This window comes from Trichomonas vaginalis, chromosome II (assembly GCF_026262505.1).
Source record: "Trichomonas vaginalis G3 chromosome II, whole genome shotgun sequence".
NCBI lineage: Eukaryota > Parabasalia > Trichomonadida > Trichomonadidae > Trichomonas > Trichomonas vaginalis.
In genome coordinates, this window is record NC_067204.1 from 16,736,477 (window position 1) to 16,754,855 (window position 18,379).

Here is an 18,379-nt window from a genome sequence, read left to right on the forward strand (position 1 = left end):
CCATAACCTCAGCTATGATATAAACTTCATCTTAAGACACATGACAGAAGTGAAAGGAACTCCCATCATTAAAGGTTCACGAACAATGCAAATAACTGGTTTATATAAAGGACGGGCAATTATTATAAAAGACTCTTACAGTGTTATAAATAAGAAGCTTAAACTATTTCCTGCTATGTTTAACTTACAAACAGGACCGAAAGAAGTATTTCCATATAACTACTACAGCAGTGTTTTGTTAGCAAATGACAACAGAACTGGTGTCATTTCTGAAGCATGTAAGTTTGTCAAGGATGCAGATACATTCATGAAGAACATAGATTCCATCAAAGGTTGCAGAATAGATGAGAACCACTTCGACTTAGAAAAATATAGCACGTTTTACTGCAAACAAGATGTAAGAATTTTAAGAGAAGGTTTTGTAAAGTTCCGCAATGACTTATTGAAAGAGTTTGATTTAAACGTATATGACTACGTTAGTATTTGTTCAATTGCTAACAAATTATTTGAGAACAGAGTGTACTTCCCGAATGGAAATTTATATGACCTCTCAAATAAACCAAGAGAATTTATTTCGAGATGCATTCAAGGTGGAAGATGTATGCTGTCAGATAACATGAAACAAAAGAGTAAAGAGAAACTCATTGCTGACTTCGACGCTGTTTCATTATATCCATCAGCTATAGCAAGACTTTATACTTTAGAAGGTATTCCAAAGGTTATGAAGGAAGAAATGTTAAGCACAGAGTATCTCATGAGACATTTATTCGATGACGACCAAAAGGAACCCATTGGTGAAAAGTTTGTGTCTGGCTTCTTTGTTCTCATTAAGATAACAGAGATTGGTATACATAGACACTTTCCTTTAATAGTTTGTGACCCTGAACTAAATCCAGAACTTAACGTTCCCAGAAGTTCAAACACTTGCTGTTTAATGTATGTTGACCATATAACATTACAAGACCTCATAAAATATCAAGGTGTCAAATGTGAAGTGTTGCAAGGGTACTATTACGATGGAAACAGAGATATTAGAATAAGAGATGAAGTAAAGAAGTTGTTTGAGTTAAGGTTAAAGTATAAGAAAGAAGGAAATCCTTTGCAAGAAAATATAAAGCTCATTCTGAACAGTATTTATGGCAAAACTATTCTATCTCCTATTGAGTCAAAAATAACCATAGTAAATGACAAAGATGCTATAAGATATGCCATCAGAAACTACAACCATATAGTGAAGTTCGAAGGTTTGGATGATTCAGATAAAACTATTTTCAAGCTAACGAAAAGCATTTGCAGACACTTTAACTTCTGTCCACTTGGTGTTAACATTCTATCTATGTCGAAGAGAATAATGTGTGAAGTATTCTGTACTGCTGAGGACTTAGGAATGGACATCTTTTATAGCGATACAGATTCGATGCACCTGTATAATGAAGACATACCAAAACTCGCTGAAGAGTTTGAGAAACGTTATGGAAGAGTTCTCATTGGTAAAAACCTTGGTCAGTTTCATAGTGACTTCGCAGAAATAACACCTGGAAAACAAAGTTTAGCATACAAGTCAATATTTTGTGGAAAGAAGACTTACATAGACTTACTCACGAATGATTTAAATGAAGTTGCATTTCACTGCAGAATGAAAGGCGTGAAGCAAGATGTTATTGCTTTAACCGCTAATGAAATGTTTCCTGACTCTGTTCAGTGTTTCTATGATGAAGATAAAGGTTTAATGGTTCCGCAAGGAACATATGACAAAGACTCTGAGTTCAGTTTAATGAAACTTTACAAAGCACTTCATGATGGTCAAGAGATTGGATTTGACTTATGTAAGTCATGTCAACCTTGCTTTGAAGAGAAGTTTAATTTCTCAATAACGACTAAAACAAGCTTTATTCGTAAGTTGAAGTTCTGAGGTCATTTATTTTTGTCAGCAATGAGGTCATTCGTGATAAAAATAAGCCCATGTGGTCATTTACAATACTGCGATGGTAGAGTTTAAGAGTTGTGCTTCAATGTAGAGACAGTCCTTATGGTCTGGAGGTAAGAACACTGGGCAGTTATGGTCATGAGTGGAGAACATGTCTATCCAAAACTCACGATTGAAGCCAGTTAATTTATAGTATTTAGGTTAGGAAGTGGTGAAGTTCTTGTATGACCAATGAACTCATTTTCAACTCCCTTACTTAAGTTTGAATATAATATAGCTTGCTTTCTATCCCAAATGCCAGGTGTTACAATCTTTGAAAATTCATTTTTCCTCGGAAGCATTGCATCATAATTGAAAACATTCTTGAAATCATCATTTGGTTCAGAGATTTGAAATCTTATACGTAATGGATTTTTTTTCTTTTTAGCTACTTCATTGAATGGTGAGAATACAATGAATTGACAGTCATGAGTTCCATCTTCATTTTCATTAAATTCATAATGAAAGTCTATAAGTTGTGGCTGACTACCTTCTTCTTTCAGTTGTGCAAGAAACTCACGTAAAGGCTGTAAAGTTTGTACTTCAATGTTGAACTTTTTCTCGAACATCTCATTAAATGAAATCATACATTGCAACAATGTTGTATCGTCTTTAAAGTATTTGTATATGTGAATGTTTTGGGCGCTTAAAGACTGTTCGTCATTTTCTATCTCGACTTGAAGTATAAAGTCAACCTTTCTGAAAGCACGTGTTATATACATAGATGTTATGCCAATGTACTTCTCTTCATTTATGTTCACAATCCAGTCTGTTGGAAACTTAAACGTTACTCTGTTCCCCTTTATTTTGACGTCAGGGTTTTCACTACTGAACGCAACAGATAAAGGTATTTGTCTATACATTTAATTCGGATAAAAATAAACCATTTACTCTTTCTTTGCTTCAGCTTCTTTAGCTTTTGCTTCAGCTTCTTCTCTAGCTTTCTTCGCCAGTAGTCTTGGGTTCTTCTGTCTTCCAGCAGCTAATGCAGCAAGTTGTTTTTCACTAAGTTTTCTCTTTGGTCTCTCTGGCTTTTGTTCTTGTTTTTGTTCCTTCAGTTCGGATAAAATTTGCTCACGAATTTCTTTCTTCAATGCTTCAACATCTATGACCCCTTGGGTCTTGTCCGTAGGGCTTGTCTGAGTCATTTGACTGCAGATAAAAAACAAAATTAAAACTTTAACCGATGTAAAATGAGCTTGTCAAAATCAGAGCGAGAGTCTATTATATTAAATGACGCAAGAGGAATACAACATCCTTTCTATTACGTAAGTCAGAGTAAAGATGGTAAAATATACGTAAGAAAAAGAAAGGTTCCATTAGCGAATGCAGAAAGCGACAACATTAAGGTGTATGGCAAGGGTGAAGTCCACGAAGCCCATATAAAACCTTCTGTTCAAACTGAGCCACCAAAAGAACAAGAAGAAAAGAAGCCAGATGTACTTTCAATAACGAACCAAGAGCTTATTGCAAAGTTCGTGAATTTCATTGAAAAGCAAACCGAGTCAAAGAACCCTGACCCACCAGTGAAAGAAGTTGAGACAAAAGAGAATGTACAGTTCATTGAAAATGTCAAGAAACAACTTCCACCACGAATGCCAAGAAGAAGAGTGAGAATAATGAAGTAAATAGATATTTTTATCCGAAGTAAATACATGCAGAACGAACAGTTAAACGAATTTACTCCAGCAGAGCATATTCATCAGATTCGCTCATATTTCGATATCATAGACAATGCAGTTCAAATTGGTGACACTAATAGAAAATATTCTGACGCAAAGATTCCATCACAACCTGGAACTGCTAAAGATAACACATGGGTAACATTCAATCTCTCACCTCCTGGTGAAAATATGTTGGACCTTTACAATACATTCATTACGTATAAAATGGAAGGTCAATTTATTGTAGATAAAGAAATTGGTTCAGGTTCCAATAAAACAAACCCACCAGGATTTTGGATTGGTTTCGATGACGCTTTCTATGCAGTTGCTGGATATCAAATCCTTGCAAATGGTCGTATCGTATATTCTCAAGACAACGCAAGAGAAGAAGCATATATAACTTCAAACTCACAAACTACCGAACAAAATAAAGAAAGTAGATGTTTTCTCAAAGACTCGACATGAAGATGTATGGAGTCATTCGGGAACATGCAGAACAGGACAAATTGTTAGTGGTCCAATTACAGCAGGAAAACCATTTGATTTTAAGCTTCGTTTAAGAATTCCTGTTAGAAGATTCCTTCCATTAGAAGCTATTCGATTTATTCCAGCTTTTGCAGGAAACATTCAGCTTAAAGTAAAGTTCAGTAGCGACGCCTTACAATGCACATCTATATCTGTAAATGATATCATTGCTTTCAATCCAACTCTTAAAGTTGCATTTGCTTCAGATTCAAATCCACCGACAAATAAATTTGTTCCATGGAATGAACCATTCACTATGATAACGAAGGCAGTAGAAGAGTGGAACAGTTACTATTACAACTGTAACCCAGCAACTATTTCGAACAAAGATGGATTTTAATGAATGTTTCATTCATCCAAAGTCATTCTCTTTAGACCCTAACATTTATACAGAACTTGTAGAACATTATACAAACGAGGCTTTATGTTTTCCTGTTAAAGTTATGGATTGGATTCCTATGGACGGTTCATTCTCAAAGAATACAGATAGTTCAAGTGCAACATTTACAGCAGCTTATACGCCTATTAATGTTAAAAGTATTTGGGCACTATTTAGAAAGAAAGACAACTATTATGTTAATTTTGAGAACCCTAAGTTTAAATATCTTCAGCTTTCCATGGGAGCTTATGGAAATATGCCTGCAGAACCTGAAAAATCATATGGACCTGTATTTTATGAAATGGTTGCGAACGCTTGCAATACAAACAATGATATGATAGGATTTAATGAAGATGTTATGAGGTCATTGGTGGATGATGGTAGTGTGGAACATAAATGGGATAGCTATGACAACACACATTTCTTATGTGGTTTTCCAACAGAAGTGGACTTTTGCTTCCAGCAAGGTCAAACATCTACTGCTCCAATAACATACAAATTGTCTGTTAAAGGACCTATTGAACTAGCAACTGAAAATGTACCAAAGCCACTTATTGGATTTATGAGGGATTGTTGCTTTGCCATTCAGGTGCGTGCTAATGGAATCCCAATAATAAGATTAGATGACTATAACTTAGCTACGGACGACAGTGAGGAATAAAGGATGAACGTTTATTTTTAAAGCTTATAAATGAGTTCTTCATCAAGCTCTCGTGAACCTTCACCATCTATGAAACAAACTTTACCAAACGATTATGGAGCACCTATTGAATATTTCTTACGAGCTGCACAATGGCAAAGAGCAGTCTCACCAAGGTTAGGTGTTCCACCAGCTCCTGTCAAAAATAGCATTTGGTCAAGTCCTTATATAAATATGGTCTCCCACTAGGTTTGCTAGCTACAGCAGGAGCAGTTATGATGTTGAAAAGAAATAAAGCAAATGTTGTAAATAATACTGAAGTAGCTGAAGTTAAACAAACTCCAACACCTTCACAAGCAAAACCTTCAATGACTCCTGAACCTATGGAAGTACAAACTCCTGTTCAAAAGTCAACTCCTAAACCGACTCCAACATTTAAACCAGAACCTACTCCTCAAATAAATCGTAAAACTCCTGCGTTTCCTTACTGAAAAAATAACGTTATTTTTATTTAATATTAAAATTTTTATTTGATTGAAATGACAAATAAAGTCACTGAAGCAATGAAACAAAAGTTCTTGGTAGAATACATTAAATCAGGAACTATTCCAGAAGGTTTTTACATTCATACTATGAAGGATGGTAGAGTTCAGTTTAGAAAGATAAAGCAACCATTAGATAAAGAAGGTATATTAAGGAAGATTAAACTTCATGAGGACAACATTGCTGAACTTAAGAAGAAGCTAGAAGAGTTGGAGAAAGGAAGAGAGTTATAAAGCAATGAATTCAACAGGGTGAAAAAAGAGGTGAAAAAACAGGTGAGATCTCACCACTTCACCTAAATTTAAATGTATGTTTTCATACGTGTGGGAGTGGTGATATCATTAATTTTAAGTTTATTTTTAAAATTATTTTTATTTTATTTTTATATAAATGACGAAAACTATTGAGATAACAAACTACAACGGTCATGAGTTCAAGAATTTGTTCTTCGTTCCTCGTGAAAATACATTCTATCAGATACGAGGGAGAAAGGGTAAAGTTAGTTTGAGCGTTTATGACAACAAACATAATGGGAGATATATAAAAGCAATAGATACAAACGGTAAGCGTGTTTCATTAGCTTTGTCAAAACTTACTAACATTTATTTTGACAGTGACTTTGACTCTGACGATTGGAGTGACAGCAGCGATACTGAAGAATATGAACTATTGTGTGAAGCACAGCAATGGGAAGCGCTGCAATACTTTTGTAAATGAGAACATTAGTGGGAACGTTAGTGAGAACGTTTATTTTTCATTAGTGAAGTCGTTAGTGAAGTCGTTAGTGAGGTGAAGTGGTTGGCGGTTTTGTAAATATTTAAGGTTAAGTTAGTATTGTCGTTTGTGTTGTAAAATATACGTTAACGGTTTTGTAAAGTGTCAAACTGTTATGTTGGGTAAGGTGGAACGCAGTGCCGCCGTACCCAAGATAACCATACTAACTCCGGATCAAAGAAAAATCAAACCAATTCTTCAAGCGCTAGATGAAGCCCCAAGAGCATCACTCAGAAGGATAGAGGAGATGACAAAGATACCACGTACAACAGTCAGTTATTATCTGCACAATTATTTGAACTACAAACTAGCGTATACACGTTGGGTTCCGCACAACCTTAATTCAGTTCAAAAAAAATCTAGAGTCCAATCTTCGAAAGAGCTCCTCTCTATATTGGGTGCGTATCAATCCAAGAAGTTTCGCTTTTTAGTAACAGGGGACGAGTCTTGGTTTCAATATGCAACAGAAGCCAAAATCATGTGGATCCCGAAGGATGAAAATCCGCAAACATTCCCGAAGAAAAAAATTGACACACCAATGATGATGTTGTCGGTTTTTTGGGGCGTGAATGGCATCATCGCAATTGATATTCTTCAAAAACCTAATACGATGAATGTTCAGTATCTAATTGACAATGTTCTTACTCAAATTATCAATTCTGATGAGTTTGAGAAATCCAAACAACAAAAACAAAAGTTTGCAATTCAATTTGATAATTCAAGAGTTCACAAAAGTCATAAGGTAATGAATTACTTGGTGGAAAACAATGTCAAAGTTGTTCCAAACCCAATTTATTCACCTGATATTGCACCCTCTGACTTTTATTTATTCGGCACGCTAAAAAAGAGAGCTGAAGGACGCGAATTCGCGAGTCCAGATGATCTTGAAAATTTTGTAAGAGAGCAATTTGAGCAATTTTCTCATGATGATTTAAAGCGTGTCTTTCAAGCCTGGATCGATCGCTGCGAACGCGTGATTGAATCCAATGGTGATTATATTTAAATAAACTTTATATATATGTAACTTGTTTATTTCTATTCGCAGTATTCAGGTTTGTGCTAAACACACCTTTGGACACCCTATAGAATAGTATTGATTGTAATTATCTATATCATATTCTATCTTGCAAAGTCATAATATTTCAAATTACACAAAATACAAAATAATGAAAAATTAAGAAAAATCCAAATGTTTATTTAGACTTTTTCTGGCTGAGAAGCGAGAATTGTCTGCATTGAAACTGCTTCGTAATTTCCGTGTCGTTTCATCTTGAAGACAATAAGTAATAATAAGATCAAAGAAACGATAAGGGCAACTCCAGCGATAGAAACAGCAGCAATCATTCCTTTCTCTAATGAAGACATTCCCAAAACATGTCTCCACTTGAATTCATCATAATCCAAGTTATCAGAGCAAGAATCTCCAATTATATAATTTGTTGTGTATAACTGTGGAAGTTATATCTAAGTGTTGCAATTCTTTCGTCAGCTTGAGGAACACTCATTTCTTGCATGTATGTTCCATTGTAGAATAATCTCTTGTAATTAATGTATCCTGTTGGTTTGTCTTGTATCTGTTTGACTGTTTCTGGGACTTCAATGATTTGTGCTCTGTCTGGTCTTGTTACAAATGTCTGTGAAATGTCAGTGTATCTTGTGTAGATCTGGTGGAATTCATCAATGAACTCTTCGTGTTTGATTCCTGCCAAACTTACGAAATCAATTGTTGTTGGGATCTTGATGAATGGCTCTAATTTACCAACAGATGTCAATAATGTTGATGTCAATGTGTTGACAATGAAATTATCAATGAATGAGAAGAATCTGTTGTCCTTGAATTCGATCTTGAGATTTGGATTCAATTCGAAAGCATCCTTTCAATGATCTTGCAATCTTTGTCGATGATGATTTTTTCGACATTAGAACGAACGAATAATGCATCTTCCCATGTGAGTGTTGTAATTCCCTTTCCTAATGTCAATGTCTTAAGAGAAAGAGTATCTCTGAATGCTCTCTTTCCTATAAATGAAACTCTGTCTGGAATAACAACTTCCACGAGTGAAGTGTTTGCAAACGCTTCTTCACCAATGGTTAAAACAGAATGTCTCATGACAACTTCACTTAATTTGATGCAGTTCAAGAAGCAGCCCTTTGGAATGGATGTAATTAAACTCAAATCAGCTTTTGTCAAAAGATGGCAATCTTTGAATGCTTCGTCTTCAATGAAACTTCTTTCATCTAATGTAATTGTTTTGAGTGATGAGTTCTCGAAGCAATTGTTGGAAACATAGATAATTCCTGTGAAATCAAAGGTCTTCAAATTGAAACAATTCTTGAAAAGTGATGTGTTCAAAAAGTGACAGTTATCAAACTTCAAATTAGAAATTCCACTGTTCATGAATGTTTCTGGGTAAATTGAAGTTACCTTTGAAATGTCAACCTTTGAAAGTGATTGGCAATTATAGAAAGCGCGTGTTTCGATTGTTTCGCATGTTGTTGGTAAAACAACTTGGTACAAATTGATGCAATTTGCGAAACAATTTTCAGGAATTGTCTTTATCTTTGTTTCGAAAATTACTTTTTCAAGATTTTGACAATTTGCAAAGAATTCTTTTGGAATTGTCAAATTGTCATCATTGATTGAGAAAGTAACTTGATAAATGTAAGCAGAATCCTGCAAATTAACTTGTGTTAAGTCAATCTTATTTGCAAAGACAATTTTTGTGAGTTTTCTTGCAATGGAAAATGCTCCATGTTGGATTCCTTTGCAATAATCTGGAACTGTGAATGATTTAGCATCTGGCAAAGCGAATGCCAATGTTGAAGAATTGTAGTAAACAAAGGAACCATCTTTAACTGTCAAATACTTGTTGCCATCTTCTAAAATAACATTTTTGATCTTGAATTGAGAAAATGGTGTTGCATCAAATGATTTTGTTTCTTTTGTCAATGTGATTTGGGTAATAGATGATGATCCGTAAAACGCATTGTTGGCAATGACACAATTTGACATTTTGACTTTCTCAATTTCGACAAATGAGAAACTGTCAGAATTCAAAACAGAAACATTGGAAATATCAATATTTCTCAATCCGAAGCATGATGAGAAAGCAAAGCTGTCAATTGATTCTAATCCACCTTGGATAATGAGTGTGTTAATGTTTGTGCAGTTGCAGAAGCAATATGAGGCAATTTTGTTGCAAGGTGAAGTGATTGTCACTTTTGTAAGTTTATGACAACCCTGGAAAGAACCGATATCAACTGCGAATGAGACAACAACTTCATCGATTTGGCTGCCGACGAAAGCGTATTGTCCGACAGACTTTAACAGGCTTCCTTCTGCTATTTTCACGGATTTAGTGTATCCGAAAGCGAAGTTTCCAATTGTAAGAGTTGTTGCTGGAATTGTCATCTTCAAATTGCCACAAAATTCGAAAGCCTGGTCGCCAATTGCCTGTAAATCGGCGACTGTGAAGTCAGCCAATTCTTTGTCATTGTAGAAGGCTTGAACTCCAATTGTTGTTACCTTTTTGGTGGTTACGGTTTTGAGTAAGTGGCAATGGCAGAAACAATAATCTGGCAAAGCGTTTAAGTCACCTAATACTTCAACTTTTGTTAAATATGGGTTATTCTGGAAAGCACCAGATGCTAAAGTGACGTATTCTGGATTTTGACTTCTTTGAGCATTGTATAAGCAAATGCACCACTTCCGATGTCCAAGTAGAGGTTGTTACGATCATCAATTGTTATTTCGGTAATTTTGGAACGATAGAAGCCATTTGCTCCAATGGATTGTAACTGTTGTGGGATATGAATTTTTGTGATTTCAGTATCTTTGAAAGCACCATCGCCAACGGAGACAACGTTTGTAAGATCGATCTCTGTAAGTGAAATGCAGGATGCGAAAGCGGTGTTTAAGATTGTTGTCTTTTCTTTATTGAATTTGACTGATGTCAACTGATAGCAGCCACGGGCAAAGCTACTTGGTATGGTGTCAGCATTTATTGAGAGACTCTTTAAGTTAAGGCAGCCTTTGAAAACACTTCCTCCATACTTAGTTACACGATCAAGATTAATTGTCTCGAGTGTAGAGTCTTCAAAGCATGAATCTGAGATTTCAGTAACTGAATCTGTTAATTGAACTGTCTTGATAAACTTATTTTCCTTGAATACATTCTCATCAAAAGTTGTGACAAAAAGATTATCAATGATGAAAGTTGAAACTTTTAAGCCATCGATTTCTGTAATTGTGTTGAACATCTGTGTTTCGGGTCTGATAATTACTGTGTCAATATTGTTTTGCTCAATTAATTCACCAACTTTATTGTTCCAATCACTATATCTCGTAATGGTCATTGTTGAACCATTAATAATTGGTGTACTACTGATGGTCACAGCCTTTGTCAATAAATTCGACACAAAAACGGAGTGAAATAGGAATGGCATATTAAAAAAATAATGCACTTTTTATTTCAATTCATTAATTTTATCATTTTTCATATGATGGCATTTAGTAATTTTGCTCTTTCTTCCAACAACTTTCCTGAAAACGGTTGTCATCATCAAAAAACGAAATCTCTAATGCAATCCAATACATTTAAAGTTGATATTTGGATTTCATTCATAAAATCGATCCAAAATATATCTTTAATTCCCTGATATTAATTGAAATGGAAAAGTGTATTAATACAATAAATTAACATTAAATTATTATGAGATGTTTATGCTTAAATAATAACATCATTACTATAGCTTTTTTCGATATAAAATAATGTTGTTGGAAAAAGAATTATTAGTCATTTGTAGCACCATGTTCAACTAAGAATTTGAAAATGTTTGTTGCTTTAACATCGATGGCAATACTAAGAGGGCATTCATTAATATCGAGAGAAATTCATAAAACAATGATAAATATGAAAAGAAATATGATTATATAAAACAATGATTAATATGAAAAGAAAGAGAATATAAAACAATGATGAATATGAAAAGAAAGAGAATTCCATAAAACAATGATTAATATGAAAAGAAAGAGAATTCTATAAAACAATGATTAATATGAAAAGAAAGAGAATGTCATAAAACAATGATAAATATGAAAAGAAATATTATTATATAAAACAATGATTAATATGAAAAGAAAGAGAAAGTAATAAAACAATGATTAATATGAAAAGAAAGAGAATTCTATAAAACAATGATAAATATGAAAAGAAAGAGAATTCTATAAAACAATGATGAATATGAAAAGAAAGAGAATTCTATAAAACAATGATTAATATGAAAAGAAAGAGAACCCAATAAAACAATGATTAATATGAAAAGAAAGAGAATTCTATAAAACAATGATTAATATGAAAAGAAAGAGAATTCTATCAAATAACGATAAATGTGAAAAGAAAGAGAATAAATTTCATGTTAACATCAGCACCATGATCAACTAGGAATTGGACAATTTCTATTGAATTCGCTTTGATGGCAATACTAAGAGGGCATTCATTAATATCGAGAGAAATTCATAAAACAATGATAAATATGAAAAGAAATATTATTATATAAAACAATGATTAATATGAAAAGAAAGAGAATTCCATAAAACAATGATTAATATGAAAAGAAAGAGAATTCCATAAAACAATGATTAATATGAAAAGAAAGAGAATTATATAAAACAATGATTAATATGAAAAGAAAGAGAAATTCATAAAACAATGATAAATATGAAAAGAAATATTATTATATAAAACAATGATAAATATGAAAAGAAATATTATTATATAAAACAATGAGAAATATGAAAAGAAAGAGAATTCCATAAAACAATGATTAATATGAAAAGAAAGAGAAATTCATAAAACAATGATAAATATGAAAAGAAATATTATTATATAAAACAATGATTAATATGAAAAGAAAGAGAAAGTAATAAAACAATGATAAATATGAAAAGAAATATTATTATATAAAACAATGATTAATATGAAAAGAAAGAGAATTCCATAAAACAATGATTAATATGAAAAGAAAGAGAATTCCATAAAACAATGATTAATATGAAAAGAAAGAGAATTATATAAAACAATGATTAATATGAAAAGAAAGAGAATTCCATAAAACAATGATTAATATGAAAAGAAAGAGAATTCTATCAAATAACGATAAATGTGAAAAGAAAGAGAATAAATTTCATGTTAACATCAGCACCATGATCAACTAGGAATTGGACAATTTCTATTGAATTCGCTTTGATGGCAATACTAAGAGGGCATTCATTAATATCGAGAGAAATTCATAAAACAATGATAAATATGAAAAGAAATATTATTATATAAAACAATGAGAAATATGAAAAGAAAGAGAATTCCATAAAACAATGATTAATATGAAAAGAAAGAGAAATTCATAAAACAATGATAAATATGAAAAGAAATATTATTATATAAAACAATGATTAATATGAAAAGAAATATTATTATATAAAACAATGAGAAATATGAAAAGAAAGAGAATTCCATAAAACAATGATTAATATGAAAAGAAAGAAAATTCATAAAACAATGATAAATATGAAAAGAAATATTATTATATAAAACAATGATTAATATGAAAAGAAAGAGAATAAGTTTCATGTTAACATCAGCACCATGATCAACTAGGAATTGGACAATTTCTATTGAATTCGCTTTGATGGCAATACTAAGAGGGCATTCATTAATATCGAGAGAAATTCATAAAACAATGATAAATATGTAAAGAAAGGGAATGTTATAAAACAATGATTAATATGAAAAGAAAGAGAATTTCATAAAACAATGATTAATATGAAAAGAAAGAGAATTATATAAAACAATGATTAATATGAAAAGAAAGAGAATTCCATAAAACAATGATTAATATGAAAAGAAAGAGAATTCTATCAAATAACGATAAATGTGAAAAGAAAGAGAATAAATTTCATGTTAACATCAGCACCATGATCAACTAGGAATTGGACAATTTCTATTGAATTCGCTTTGATGGCAATACTAAGAGGGCATTCATTAATATCGAGAGAAATTCATAAAACAATGATAAATATGAAAAGAAAGAGAATTCCATAAAACAATGATTAATATGAAAAGAAAGAGAAATTCATAAAACAATGATAAATATGAAAAGAAATATTATTATATAAAACAATGATTAATATGAAAAGAAATATTATTATATAAAACAATGAGAAATATGAAAAGAAAGAGAATTCCATAAAACAATGATTAATATGAAAAGAAAGAGAAATTCATAAAACAATGATAAATATGAAAAGAAATATTATTATATAAAACAATGATTAATATGAAAAGAAAGAGAATAAGTTTCATGTTAACATCAGCACCATGATCAACTAGGAATTGGACAATTTCTATTGAATTCGCTTTGATGGCAATACTAAGAGGGCATTCATTAATATCGAGAGAAATTCATAAAACAATGATAAATATGAAAAGAAATATTATTATATAAAACAATGATTAATATGAAAAGAAAGAGAATTTCATAAAACAATGATTAATATGAAAAGAAAGAGAATTATATAAAACAATGATTAATATGAAAAGAAAGAGAATTCCATAAAACAATGATTAATATGAAAAGAAAGAGAATTCCATAAAACAATGATTAATATGAAAAGAAAGAGAATTCTATCAAATAACGATAAATGTGAAAAGAAAGAGAATAAATTTCATGTTAACATCAGCACCATGATCAACTAGGAATTGGACAATTTCTATTGAATTCGCTTTGATGGCAATACTAAGAGGGCATTCATTAATATCGAGAGAAATTCATAAAACAATGATAAATATGAAAAGAAATATTATTATATAAAACAATGATTAATATGAAAAGAAAGAGAAATTCATAAAACAATGATAAATATGAAAAGAAATATTATTATATAAAACAATGATTAATATGAAAAGAAAGAGAATTCCATAAAACAATGATTAATATGAAAAGAAAGAGAATTCTATCAAATAACGATAAATGTGAAAAGAAAGAGAATAAATTTCATGTTAACATCAGCACCATGATCAACTAGGAATTGGACAATTTCTATTGAATTCGCTTTGATGGCAATACTAAGAGGGCATTCATTAATATCGAGAGAAATTCATAAAACAATGATAAATATGAAAAGAAATATTATTATATAAAACAATGATTAATATGAAAAGAAAGAGAATTCTATAAAACAATGATTAATATGAAAAGAAAGAGAATTATATAAAACAATGATTAATATGAAAAGAAAGAGAAAGTAATAAAACAATGATTAATATGAAAAGAAAGAGAATTCCATAAAACAATGATTAATATGAAAAGAAAGAGAATTCTATAAAACAATGATAAATATGAAAAGAAATATTATTATATAAAACAATGATGAATATGAAAAGAAAGAGAATTCCATAAAACAATGATTAATATGAAAAGAAAGAGAATTCCATAAAACAATGAGAAATATGAAAAGAAATATTATTATATAAAACAATGATTAATATGAAAAGAAAGAGAATTCCATAAAACAATGATTAATATGAAAAGAAAGAGAACCCAATAAAACAATGAGAAATATGAAAAGAAAGAGAATTCTATAAAACAATGAGAAATATGAAAAGAAATATTATTATATAAAACAATGATTAATATGAAAAGAAAGAGAATTCCATAAAACAATGATTAATATGAAAAGAAAGAGAACCCAATAAAACAATGAGAAATATGAAAAGAAAGAGAATTCTATAAAACAATGATGAATATGAAAAGAAAGAGATTATAAATTTTGTTGATATCAGCCCCATTAGAAATCAAACACGAAGCAACGCTATAATTACAAAAATACATGCTTTCTGCCATTGAATCAAATGTTTGATGAAAATTTGATTTAAGGTACTCAGCAATTTCATAGTTTCGATAATCCAATGCTGTATTAATCATCTTATCAAATAATTTACCATCTTCTATCATTTGCATAAAAATGTTTTCATTTCCACCTTGAACAGCATATCTTTCGGAGTAATCAGTGTATTGAGCTCCTAAATTTTTCAAGTAAATGAAACATAATTCTGAGCCATATTTAATTGCACAATCAAGTGGTGTGATATCATTAATCTCCTGATTAATATCAAGATTTGGGAATTTACTTTTAAGATCATTAACTTTATCCCATGCAATATAGTATAAAGGAGAATCAGTTAAATATAAATTCAGAATTTCTTCTTCTTCTATTTCAGGTTCGAAGTTTTCGAATTTGAAACCTTGATAATGTAGAAGAGTCGCTAATTTATTATTTTGCGGTTTATAAATGTATGAAAATGCGTTTAATATCTTTTGATAAAGTTCTGAAAATAATTTGATTTCTTTAATACGAATTTGTGAAAAAATATCTATGAAATAAAGTGCCATTTGGATAGGTATTTTGTGGGTTGTTATTAATTCGATAATTTGTGAAGATATTTGTATAATATTATTGCAATTGATGCCCCAAATAATTTTTGATGCTTGGTCTGGGTATTCGAATACATTGATTGGCTTAAGGTCACTGTAATTGCGCCAATTTTCATTTTTTGGCTCTGAACTTGACATTCTTTTGGAAAAATTTGGTTGTGGCACTTTTAAGGGTGGTAATTTATAAATTTCTATTATATAAGTTTCTATTTTTTCTTATTAAATTTCAAAAATGAGGGTTCGGAATCGTTCACAAATTGCCGAAAGGCTTTTTGCCAGTTTTGAATCCGACGATAGGTGTCTTGGAAGATTTGCCTGGCGTCATCATAGTGTCTTTAAATCAAAAATTTTATTTTGGAGTTAGTTTTATTGATTTTTCAATAAAAAACATTTCTAAAACAAGAAAATAAAACGATAAAATATTTATATTTTATATAAGGATCTTATATATTTAAAATAAATATCATTTTATTTTTTTCATTGGTGTCTGTCAAACCATAATACACTATTCAAAAATTCAATGTGTCTTGCGGTTTCAAAAGACACCTTCAAATTGAACGATAGCACAGACACTATTGAATTTTACCCATTGTATTTAGTTTTTACCCTTTTTATTTTTAAGAATTAATGACTGAAACAGCCGTTTTGCTATGACCTCGATCACTTTTATTTATTATTTTAAATATTATTTAATTTTATTATTTGAATAGGCCAACTTATATTTGAGAAGCTCAATTTGAGACCACTTAATACATTGAAATATCATAAATATTGAAATATTAAAAAGTGTATTTCAAAATATTGAAATTATAAAAATTTATAATACTGAAATTGAGACAAATTAATAAATTCAATGTGTTTTTTTTTTGAAATAACTCTCAAATATTATTTTTTTGTTTATTTAATGATGAATAAATATGATTGCTTTAGTCAATCATAAAAACTGATTTAAGTTTAAAATAATGAAAGGATAATTTGATCGTTTTTTAAAATACAATTATTTTTGATGATTTGCAAGAATCTTTGAAAAGAATATAATATAGGTTCTATTTTTGTAAAATTTATCCAAATCATGTATTACATAAATTACGATTAAAACGATGAAAGAACCAAAAAGTGTGTTTTGTGTTTTGTTGTTGCGTGTTGGATGCGGGATCCTGTTATTTCCGAAATCGACAAAAAATTTGGAAATTTAATTTCCGAAATCGAAATTATATTAATGTTTTTAATATTCTTATATCAAAAGGATTAAAGTTCATTAAGAGAAAAACAATTCTTCTTCTTCAATCTATTGGCGCATTTATTTCTACACGCCAATAAGGAACGGAAAATTATAAGACACTATGGTGTCTTCAAAACGCTAATTTTTGATATTTTTAACAACCCTAAAATAAACATTTTTGTGGGACAAGCATATCATGTGATTTTTTGTTCGATTGAGTTGAATAAAGTTTGGTGATCTGTAGTGCGAATATATATATTTACTACATTCCTTTAGGCCAAAAAATCATATTTGATCAACTATAATTTCGGGCCTCAGGTGGCTTCGCTTGCCCTTCGGGCAAGCACCCCACCTTCGGCCAAATATATATAATTAATTATATGATATGTACTGTTTTAATTCTATCGGAAATATTGAGGGGATTTGTACTAGCTTAAGGGGTGAAATTCTGAAGTTTACAATTCCAAACAAAAGTCTGTTTTCTGACTCCTCTGTTATGTTTAAACTAGAATAATAAAATGAAATATAAAATTCTACATGAGATAATGCACATATATCATTTTGAGACTCTGCTGTAAAAAATAATACCCTCCATTTCCAGGAATTACCGTCACTTTTTTCACACCATCTAAAAAAGCTTCTATATCTCGACATATATAGACATTTTCAAAGCTTTTTAAACGAGTATATGATAGATAAAATGTTGAATTTTATGATTTTGTACTTTGTATGGAAATATGAGATATGAGATTTAATATGATTTGATTGCAAGTTGAAATTTTTGATTTTTATTGGATAGCATTTTTATGATATGGAGAGTGTAATTATGATAAAATTTTTGCTCAAAATCAAAAATTTTAATAAAACGGTAATTTCTGGCTGACGTTAAAATATGTTTTATTCTCCACTAAAAATAGTATTTAATGATATAAAAATCATAAATTTTGAGTATTCATAGACTTTTTTGTTGAAACTTCGAACGCATGAAAACGACTATTAGAATAGATTAGATTGAAAATAAATAGCGAAAATAAATTCAGAACATATTGTATGATTTGATGATGTGACAAAAGTATATTATTCACACTCAAAGGAAAATCTGATTATCCCAATAAAATAGAAATGAATCAATAAAAAGTATAATAGATGCATTCTATTTGGATGATGATACTAT

The 18,379-nt window shown here is 30.5% G+C and overlaps 7 protein-coding genes and 2 pseudogenes across 9 annotated transcripts, besides 4 other annotated features; 5 read left to right on the forward strand and 4 right to left on the reverse strand.

Moving 5' to 3' along the window:
* Positions 1-6,660: part of a mobile genetic element that runs on past the window's edge.
* TVAGG3_0557160 (organellar and viral DNA polymerase type B) lies at positions 41-1,912 on the forward strand (the record flags this gene model as incomplete). The annotated part of the gene is made up of 1 exon (XM_001326074.1): positions 41-1,912. One exon carries the CDS (start codon positions 41-43, stop codon positions 1,910-1,912), a length of 1,872 nt encoding a protein of 623 aa, XP_001326109.1.
* TVAGG3_0557170 lies at positions 1,973-2,535 on the reverse strand (annotated as a pseudogene). The gene has a single exon. A coding segment is annotated over exon 1 (563 nt).
* TVAGG3_0557180 (uncharacterized protein) lies at positions 2,854-3,114 on the reverse strand (the record flags this gene model as incomplete). The annotated part of the gene is made up of 1 exon (XM_001326072.1): positions 2,854-3,114. The coding sequence occupies one exon, from the start codon at positions 3,112-3,114 to the stop codon at positions 2,854-2,856; it is 261 nt and encodes an 86-aa protein (XP_001326107.1).
* Positions 3,160-3,594, forward strand: TVAGG3_0557190 (uncharacterized protein; the record flags this gene model as incomplete). The annotated part of the gene is made up of 1 exon (XM_001326071.1): positions 3,160-3,594. One exon carries the CDS (start codon positions 3,160-3,162, stop codon positions 3,592-3,594), a length of 435 nt encoding a protein of 144 aa, XP_001326106.1.
* TVAGG3_0557200 (uncharacterized protein) lies at positions 4,599-5,195 on the forward strand (the record flags this gene model as incomplete). The annotated part of the gene is made up of 1 exon (XM_051238369.1): positions 4,599-5,195. The coding sequence occupies one exon, from the start codon at positions 4,599-4,601 to the stop codon at positions 5,193-5,195; it is 597 nt and encodes a 198-aa protein (XP_051096193.1).
* On the forward strand, positions 5,453-5,665 carry TVAGG3_0557210 (kinase C-related family; the record flags this gene model as incomplete). Its single annotated transcript, XM_001326070.2, has 1 exon — positions 5,453-5,665. One exon carries the CDS (start codon positions 5,453-5,455, stop codon positions 5,663-5,665), a length of 213 nt encoding a protein of 70 aa, XP_001326105.2.
* TVAGG3_0557230 lies at positions 6,661-7,494 on the forward strand (annotated as a pseudogene). Its single transcript has one exon. A coding segment is annotated over exon 1 (834 nt).
* Positions 6,661-7,574: a mobile genetic element.
* Positions 7,547-7,574: a terminal%2Cinverted (terminal inverted repeat of Mariner transposon ID:TVAGG3_0557220).
* Positions 7,575-10,589: 3,015 nt separating this feature from the next.
* TVAGG3_0557240 (leucine-rich repeats (6 copies)-containing protein) lies at positions 10,590-10,937 on the reverse strand (the record flags this gene model as incomplete). The annotated part of the gene is made up of 1 exon (XM_051238370.1): positions 10,590-10,937. A coding segment is annotated over one exon (348 nt), but the record flags the coding sequence as incomplete, so codon positions are not given.
* A 4,338-nt stretch (positions 10,938-15,275) lies between these two features.
* TVAGG3_0557250 (protein ubiquitination) lies at positions 15,276-16,474 on the reverse strand (the record flags this gene model as incomplete). Its single annotated transcript, XM_001326067.2, has 1 exon — positions 15,276-16,121. One exon carries the CDS (start codon positions 16,119-16,121, stop codon positions 15,276-15,278), a length of 846 nt encoding a protein of 281 aa, XP_001326102.1.
* A 1,164-nt stretch (positions 16,475-17,638) lies between these two features.
* Positions 17,639-17,665: a mobile genetic element.
* Positions 17,666-18,379: the final 714 nt, after the last annotated feature.